Source organism: Hibiscus syriacus, unplaced genomic scaffold, assembly GCF_006381635.1.
Source record: "Hibiscus syriacus cultivar Baekdansim isolate YM2019G1 unplaced genomic scaffold, ASM638163v2 tig00111954_pilon, whole genome shotgun sequence".
In the NCBI taxonomy this organism is placed as follows: domain Eukaryota; kingdom Viridiplantae; phylum Streptophyta; class Magnoliopsida; order Malvales; family Malvaceae; genus Hibiscus; species Hibiscus syriacus.
Window position 1 is genome coordinate 423,214 of NW_024063221.1, and position 8,418 is coordinate 431,631.

An 8,418-nucleotide genomic window follows, 5' to 3' on the forward strand; every position below is an offset into this window, starting at 1 on the left:
TACCGATACCCATGCCTAGATTTTCCAGTTTTCAACCCGAGACATACCCAAATTTGGTCAATTTTCCTCATGTTTACCCCCAACAATGCCATGTAACTCTTCTCTACTTATCCATACTAACTTTCCTTCATTTAGATACTTAAAACATCTAGTATCCCTCAAGATCATTTGATTCTATGAGTCACACCAAAATTTCTAACTTGTTTTTAAACTCATTCAATGCTTCTAATCTTTCATTTACCTTTTTGATAAGTCAATTCTACCAATAAACACTCATATATTAACATATCATTTTAAAACCCATTTTCTAAAATCTCCATTATTTCCCTTATCTCATCGTTTTAATCCCATCTAAACCTTCCTTAAGCTTCTATCATATACAAGCTTCAATAATCAACCAAAAATGAAATGATAAACTAACAATTTAAAAACTCACCTTTGAGCTATGGAGGAGAGTTATCCACAGGGAGAGAATAAGAAGAAGAAAAGAGTTGACCTAGTAAATCCCCTTTTTCCCCTTATTCTTTACTTTAATAGATTATAAGGAAATGAATTTTTAATTCATTTTATTCTAAATGACCAAAATGTCCTTTTCATCCTCCATTACTACAATTTAGTCTAAATTACTCTTCCCAAATCATTCTAATCTTTTATCAATTAATCAAATAGATTCTCAAATTTTAAATTCTTTCAATAAAGTCCTTAATTCAATATTTGGGGCATTACAATGAAGGTAATCGTATCATAAAGGTAAAGTGTTATTTCCTTTTTTTATTTTTTGAATTTGTGTTCCCCAATTTTTTTCTCTATTCTCTCTTTTTTTTGTTCGAATTGTGATGGCCCTTTTTGAATCTGTATGCATGTTATATATGGTCCATTTCTTGTACTTGCTAAAGTTATAGTGTAGGGACACTATTATCTCATCTTTATCAGTCGATAATCCCAGATTTTCCTCGTGATTTCTTTTATATTCGAGTAGATCATTGCTATGTAAACTTTTGACTAACTTTGGTTACCTTTTCACTAATTGATGGACATGCTTGTTATCGGCGACGTCAGAGATGATTGGGCCTAGGCAGTGATGGTGTAACAACTTTAGGGTTTGAAAAACCCTAGTTTGCTTTTATCTGGATCGTTGGGTTAAGCACAGATCTAATAGCTGGAAACGTGCGGCTTCTAAAGAGATATGATGAAATCCTAGCTGTGTTGGGTTATCAAGTTGGGTTGTTAGCCCGGGTCTTGTAATATAAGTTTGATTGGGTCTTGGTCTTGTTTGTAATTTGAGCCTGAAAATTATAATAGTGGGCCTACCAATAAGTGTACAATGTATGTTAGTATTAATGTAATATATTGTTCCTAATTAATAGTTATGCATACAATCCAATTAAAACTAATAACCCGAAAAAAACAAACACATTGAAATTAGGTTAAACTTTAAACGTACACATATTTAATTACGATAATAGTACACACATATTTAATTATGATAATAATATACCTATAACCTACGTGCTAACAATAACCATAGAATAATATTAACATAACATAATAATAATAAAAATTGATACAGTTCCGGACAAAAATAGTGTCAACATTTTCTTTTTGCAATTTAATGTTTAAAATTCACTATTTTTGGTTTAAGGTTTATTTGTTATGATCAAGATTTTAATTTTAATCTAGCCTAAACCATTTTAAAAAAAAATCTTAAACCACTTTACTCTAAAAGCCCTAAACCATTTCAACATAAAAAAAACTACTCTAAAGTACTTAACCCAAAAAAACCTTAAACCATTAATCCCTAACCCTAAATTAATTTAAACTTCAAAAGTATGTCCCTTGAAACGAATCTTCCACCGTGACACCAAATCAACATAAATCCATGAAAGACACACCCCCTACAACGTATCTTCCCTCCAAATCAACAAGACGCGTTTTGTGAAACACGTCTCCCTCTTATACGATCAGAAAAGATACTAATTCGGTACATATTCAATAAAGGGTGTAAAATGGATTTTTTATAAATATTTTAGGTAATTTTTAGATAAAATTACCAAAATTATTTTCTTCCACAATTACATCTTTTATTCTCACAGAAAAAAAATTTGCAAAGAGGTCGAATGGGCCTTGGTCCCCAATTATTCCCAACGACAAAGTCCAATCAGATAATCAGTAAAATCCAACGGCTCATATTCATCTCAGAACAAAGTCTTCGTGGACCACCCACCATTAATTTCTTTACCTTAAAACCAAAAGCAAAATTTAATACATAAATAAATAAAATCCATTTACGTGCATTTATCCTTAGAATCCCCCAAGCAAACGCCACGTTTCTTTCTCTAACAAAAGGAAAAATTTTCCCAGATTCCCAACAACCGAAAGGAAATTAAAAAAAAAAGTAGAAACAGATAGAACAAAAGAGTTTCTCCTTGCTCATTTTTATTTCTTTCTTTATATTTTCTGTAGATAAATCAGAAACTTGAAGACATTTAACCTGCATTTGAAGAACACCTTGCATCCTTCACTTTCCCATTTCCAGCACCAAAACGCGGTTCATCGCAAAACGCTCAGGCATTTCTCAGATCATCCGGGGAAACCCCACGGAACGATCGTTTTTCATTTCCATTTTTTTTTTGCAAACTAGGATTTTTCATTGCTTAAAACTTGTTTTTTTTATATAAACTAGTGCTAAATTTAGAATTAAGAGTATCGTAAAAAAATTGTTTTCTGGGGGGGAAATGGTGGGAGGAGGGAAAGGGCGGAAGGAGGATCCATTGGTGATTAACAGCACCAATGTTTTTGCTGCGCTCGGCAGTTTGAAGAAGAAGAAGAAGAAAGGAAGCGAGAAAGAAAATCTGGGTTCTTCTTCCAAAACCAAAGGGATGAAAGGATTGGGGAAGGAAGCCGAAAAGAAAGAGGTGTTTTGGGCCCCATCACCTCTCAAGGTCAAGTCTTGGGCTGATGTCGATGAGGAAGATGATGATGATTATTATGCCTCGATGGCTCCTCCTGGATCTGCTTGGGGCATTCCTAAAGGACCTGAGCCTGTTTTAGAGGTCTGAACTTTGTTTTCCTCTTCTTTTTCAATGATTGGATTATGAACTTTTGTTTTTGATTTTTTTTGTGGTTTCTGGATTATGAGAAGATTTGATGTTCTGTTGATCATGTTGGTGATAATAGATAGGATGCAATGTATGTATGTTCATGGATATGATGGATGATGATTATGCTTCCTTTGGAAGGAAATTGTTTTAGCTGGGATAATGTTGCAAATTATGTGTGTACTTTTGACCAAAATTTATTGCAATTGTTTAAGCTTTGTAATATGAATGCAAATATTGCTTGTGGATTTTATGAACATCATAATGAAAACTCTTAAGGGAATTTATATGTTTAATGAACAAATGATATTGATATTTGATAACATACATAGTGTGTGTAGTTGTCAAGTTACATTTTTTCCTTTTAACTTTTGCCGCCGTATCCATAGGATGTTTTTGAATGGTAATCTCGATTTGATCATTATTCTGCTCTTAACTGAACTTAGACTCGATTCTCGAAGTTAACACGTGTATGGTGTGTTCTTGAAGTGCCACTGTACTCGCCCTTATCATTTAGTCATATGAAACTAAACTTGATTCTTCAAAAAACATGTGATTAATGTGCTGTGTTTGACAGTTGAATTCATATTAGTTTTGTTCGCATTCGTATTTAGTCATTTTGGTTATGGTTAATGTTCAACTATGACAATCAAATTACAAAATATTTATGATGCATGGATGCCTTCCCAGAGTGACTGGGTTGTCATGGACCTTGTTTTTAGTACCTAAAAGTTTTCTGGGTGACATCAGTACTTTGGTTTATCAGGTAGTTATATTTTATTTTACTTTGCATTCAAGGAAAGTGAAAGCGAAGAAGATGGTCTTGACGAAGTTGATGATGATGTTGAAGAACATGAAAATGAAACTGCGACGCAGGCTGAAATGCAGCCGGTTATTAGCAAGCCTCCTGAACCCTCTCCGGTCAACAAAGAGGAAGAAAAAACGCTTTCAAAGAAGGAACTGAAGAAGAAGGGGCTTGAGGAACTCAATGCTGTTCTTGCTGAGTTAGGATATGCAAAACCACAGACAGGTGGACCGGATGATTCCCAAGGTAATTTATACGATCCCGGTTATGCTTATTAGTCACTCATTCTGAGGAAGATGTATGATTTCATTTATTTGCTAAGAGGCAAATGTTTGAGCTGAAATGGATAGAATAAAACATATATCCACTGTGAAAAACTTTCCTAGTTCAACAATGACAATTGAGGAAGTTTTTTCTCTTTCGAAGTCATTTATTACTTTCCGTGGTTAATATGTTTTATGTCCGGAGCTTCGTCTGGTCAGCCAGAGCTCTGGTTACTCCTAATGACAATTCAATATTTTTTTTTTTGCTAGTTTCTTTAGCATTTGTCTGAAAATGCAATGAGTTGAAATCTTAATCTTGTAAAGGTTGAAGTTGGAAACCGAGACTTACATGCTTACTAGTCGCATTTTATTTCTTCTTGATTGTTTTGTTGGTAGTTTTTCACTTGCTCTTACGTGAAACTATCTTTTTTCCGGATTGCAGGTGCTGAACAGGGGAAAAAACCAGAGAGCAATGTGAAATTTGAAATGAAAGAGGGTGCTCCTTCCGAGAGCAAGAATGCCAAAAAGAAGAAAAAGAAGGATAAATCATCGAAGGAGGCGAAAGAATCATCACAGGGACCGCCTAAAGGCACTGATGCCGGAAATGTTGATACGGAAACTGGTGAAACTAAGAAGCCGGAAGAACCATCTCCCGTGGATGTGAAGGAGAAGCTGAAAAAGGTAGTCCCTGCAAAAAAGAAGAAATCGAGTAAAGAGATGGATGCAGCTGCACGAGCTGCAGCCAATGAGGCTGCTGCAAGGAGTGCAAGGCTTGCAGCTGCAAAGAAAAAGGAGAAGAACCACTACAATCAGCAGCCGGTGCGGTAAAGTGGCACAAGTGCTTCAGTCTTACTTCTATCATTTTAACCTCAGCGGATATGAAGATTTTACCCTCTCCGGTTGGTTTTGTTAATTCGGAATAAAACATCAGTAAATGTTTTTTTGTGAACCTGACATTTATTCTAGGAGAAAAATGAAATATGTTCATTTTAGGCATTTGATGTTGTTTACTCTTTGCATCTGGTGAGAGGTTCAAAATGCCAACCAAACATCATCAATTAACAACATGAGTTGAAACATGGGTAAAGATTATTTTTTAGGACATAATAGGGCAGCCTCCTGCGATATTATTAACTCTCTTATCTATTAAAATTGAATGAAAAGGTTGTTATCAACAGATTGTATTCAAGTGTGACAGATATCATTGCATGTACAATCTTTTGCATTTTTGGTTTATTCTTTCCTTTTCCCCACTTCTCATCTTTTCCACCACTGCTGACCCCATTCGTAGCATAAGGTAACCGGGAGAGGAAAAAGGAATGCAATCGGAAGTGTGATTGCGTGCTACTGCAGTAATACAATAAACAAAAAGCACACCCTTATTTCTTCGACAAAATCATGCATTTGCAAAGCGGACAGAGCGCCTTCATCTTAAGCCATTTATCTACGCAGCTTCTATGGAAGACATGAGAGCAAGGGAGCTCCTTCAGCACATCCTTGTCTGCATAACTCGTCAAACAAATGCAGCAAACCTGCATAATGTCGATATAAATTAAGCTGACTGCCAGTTTCCGGTCGAAAACAAAACAAATGCAAACTACGTGACCATAATGCTCCCTTGAGCACAAAGCAAAAGTAATTTGTCTTATGGGTGAGGGATCTGAGAACTTACAGCATCATCCCCTGGAATTGCACAGTTCCTTTCGGCTCCTGTTGTTTTATCCCCTCCTTTAACTTCAGAATTAGTTTTCTCTATGCTGCCACTACCATCTTTCTGCAACTTGAAAATGTACGTTGGCAGAGAATTGATGCATTCTGAAGGGGCTCCTCTAATTAGACCAAGGTCCCCACAACAGCACGCTAAAACCACACACATGATAAAGGGTATAGTAAACTCGAGATAGCTAAAGACGAGAAACATTATGCATAACCTACAATGGAGTCAAACAAATCAGTTGATTTCCGGACAAGAGAAAAGCCAACAAGTAGTATAATATTTGTACAGTCAAGTGTTGATACCTGTGCAAATTTGAAGCCCCTGAGGATGAGTAACCTCCAAATAGCCAAATATTTCCGACAATAAACCAGACAAAAAAGTAAGCTTTTAGTACCCATTTAAATTGCTCCAATAATCTGCTAAGCCTGCCATGTTATAATGCATCGGCAATCACATATAAATTCGATCGACTAAAATTATGTATAAAACACTCCAAAAAGAAAATGTTAGGACCAAACCAAAAACAACTCATAGAAAGCAAAATATAATGCATACTGTCTGAGGCTTAAATTTACACCAGAAGAACATGTTCAACTCTTTCTTAAACGTGAATATAATCAGTACTGCACTTTGCGTTACAAAAACATGGTTCCAAGAACCAGAAACAAACTTCAAGCTGAAATAAAAAAGTTTAGAAACTGAGACATGTAAAGGGGATCATGCAACAACGGAGCCAACTGTTGTTATGTGAAGAAGTTTCGAGCACGAAGATATATAATTCTATTGTAACAGGAGAAAGTTAAACAATTTCGAGGCTTGATAACTTATATTGGAGGCAATGCCAAAATTTTCAAACCTCTCAACAAAAGGCAAAGAAAACAAAAGATATATAATTCAAGCAAATGATTCCACACCATGAACAATATAACACCAAGAAACATCTTAAAGTACAAGCTAGCTAATTACGAACATCAAGTACTAAGGATTTTAGCATTGAAAAATGTCAATCAAGAAAGGCAAATGCTTACGTAGGATACGGAAGAAAACAATGGTGGAAAAGGATGGGAATACAAGCAGCACACCCTGCGGCGTAACCTATGATCCAAGTGGACAAAGGAGCTTGTGGCTTCTCATTCCTGGAAACTGCTAGAACAGCTACTGATGCAACAATCTGACTTATATTGAAAAATAATCTAATATAAAACCAAAAGCAAAAAGATGATATAAAACTCCCATGACTTGATCCACCAGAAGGAGTTGGGTGAATCACAGGTTCTTGAGAATTATTTGATTCGACATTATTCCCATGCTGACCATCATTTGGTATATCAAGAACATGATCATTTCTCTCATGGAGGTTCTCAGGTGTCTGCTCCATTTGGTAAAGTTTTTTCTTTATTTTAAGTAGAGGATACCTGTACTAAAGAATTGAACTTGAAACCGGAGAAAAATTAAGAACTTACCCAACACCAGAATTGGAAGAAAAAAATAGTCAATTTACTTTACACAATTTAACCCAAACTAAAAGGACTTACGGTATGTAATTTGGGTTTTTGCCACTTGACCATCCGCTGTTTGGTGAGAGAAAAATAAGATTTTGATCAACGTAGGATTTTAGTGAAGCACATAGAAAGAAAGAAGAAAAGAAAAGGGTAAAACTACACCGGTTGCTAATTTTTTTTTCCACTAAGATTTCAAAAAGTAACAAATTGGTAGATAACATTATCGATTTATAACAAAATAATTATTAACATTATTTATTTATAATAAAATGGTCACTCCACCGTTATCTCTGTTAAATTAATAACATGACATTGTTAATAAAAAGATTAATATTTATTTTTACGCCTAAATTGTTGCTAAAATATCAAATAGGTCCTTAAATAATGATTTTATATCTAATTTATTCCAAAAACTTTCTAATTTTTAAGTTTTTTAAACATCCCACCATCTCATTCATATTCTAACCACTCTCCTTACGAATGAAAACCAAACTCAAACAAACTATTGTTTGTCTTTAAATATTCTAATCATTTTACTTATAAAACAAAAAGGCTTAAAGGTCACATTTGCTCCTGTAATATACCCAATTTATCATTTTTGCCCCTATTGTATTTTCACATCAATTTAACCCTCAAAGTTGTTTAATTGCATCATTTTATATCCTATCCTTAACTTAAAACCTTGAATTATAAACCTTATATTAAAGTTTAGGCTTTAGGGTTTAAGGGTTATGCTTTATAATTTAGGATTTTAAGTTAAGGGTAGAATATAGAATGATGTAATTGAGAAACTTCGAGGGTTAAATTGATATAGAAATACAATAGGGGTGAAGTGGTAAATGGGTCTACTAATGGAGCAAAAATTACCTTTTTGCCAAACGAAAATTATCCAAAGAGCATTGTTTTTACATTAAAATTAATTGAATATATGGCTTTAAATACACATGTATTTGTCTTTAATGGAAAACTACATTTATATATGCAATGTGGTTTTCATTTTGTAAGGAATGAGATTCGAATATAATTGTGGTGA

At 34.4% G+C, this 8,418-nt stretch overlaps 2 protein-coding genes across 2 annotated transcripts; one reads left to right on the forward strand and one right to left on the reverse strand.

Moving 5' to 3' along the window:
- The first annotated feature begins 2,712 nt into the window (after positions 1-2,712).
- On the forward strand, positions 2,713-5,128 carry LOC120173480 (nucleolin-like). Its single transcript, XM_039180636.1, has 3 exons — positions 2,713-3,053; positions 3,897-4,149; positions 4,609-5,128. The coding sequence occupies exons 1-3, from the start codon at positions 2,736-2,738 to the stop codon at positions 4,992-4,994; spliced, it is 957 nt and encodes a 318-aa protein (XP_039036567.1). The 5' UTR covers positions 2,713-2,735; the 3' UTR covers positions 4,995-5,128.
- Positions 5,129-5,293: 165 nt separating this feature from the next.
- LOC120173518 (E3 ubiquitin-protein ligase At4g11680-like) lies at positions 5,294-7,313 on the reverse strand. The gene is made up of 4 exons (XM_039180661.1): positions 6,912-7,313; positions 6,186-6,308; positions 5,839-6,097; positions 5,294-5,698 (listed from the first exon to the last, which is right to left on the reverse strand). The coding sequence occupies exons 1-4, from the start codon at positions 7,259-7,261 to the stop codon at positions 5,546-5,548; spliced, it is 885 nt and encodes a 294-aa protein (XP_039036592.1). The 5' UTR covers positions 7,262-7,313; the 3' UTR covers positions 5,294-5,545.
- Between the last annotated feature and the right edge of the window lie 1,105 nt (positions 7,314-8,418).

Bases quoted from the DNA above. Each gene is read 5' to 3' on its own strand.
- LOC120173480 (XM_039180636.1), top strand. From the start codon at position 2,736: ATGGTGGGAGGAGGGAAAGGGCGGAAGGAGGATCCATTGGTGATTAAC. The intron at 3,054-3,896 runs GTCTGAACTTTG...TTTGCATTCAAG, and splicing joins GACCTGAGCCTGTTTTAGAG to GAAAGTGAAAGCGAAGAAGA. The intron at 4,150-4,608 runs GTAATTTATACG...TCCGGATTGCAG, and splicing joins TGGACCGGATGATTCCCAAG to GTGCTGAACAGGGGAAAAAA.
- LOC120173518 (XM_039180661.1), bottom strand. From the start codon at position 7,261: ATGGAGCAGACACCTGAGAACCTCCATGAGAGAAATGATCATGTTCTT. The intron at 6,309-6,911 runs GTAAGCATTTGC...ATAACATGGCAG, and splicing joins TGTTTTCTTCCGTATCCTAC to GCTTAGCAGATTATTGGAGC. The intron at 5,699-5,838 runs GTAAGTTCTCAG...GACATTATGCAG, and splicing joins CAATTCCAGGGGATGATGCT to GTTTGCTGCATTTGTTTGAC.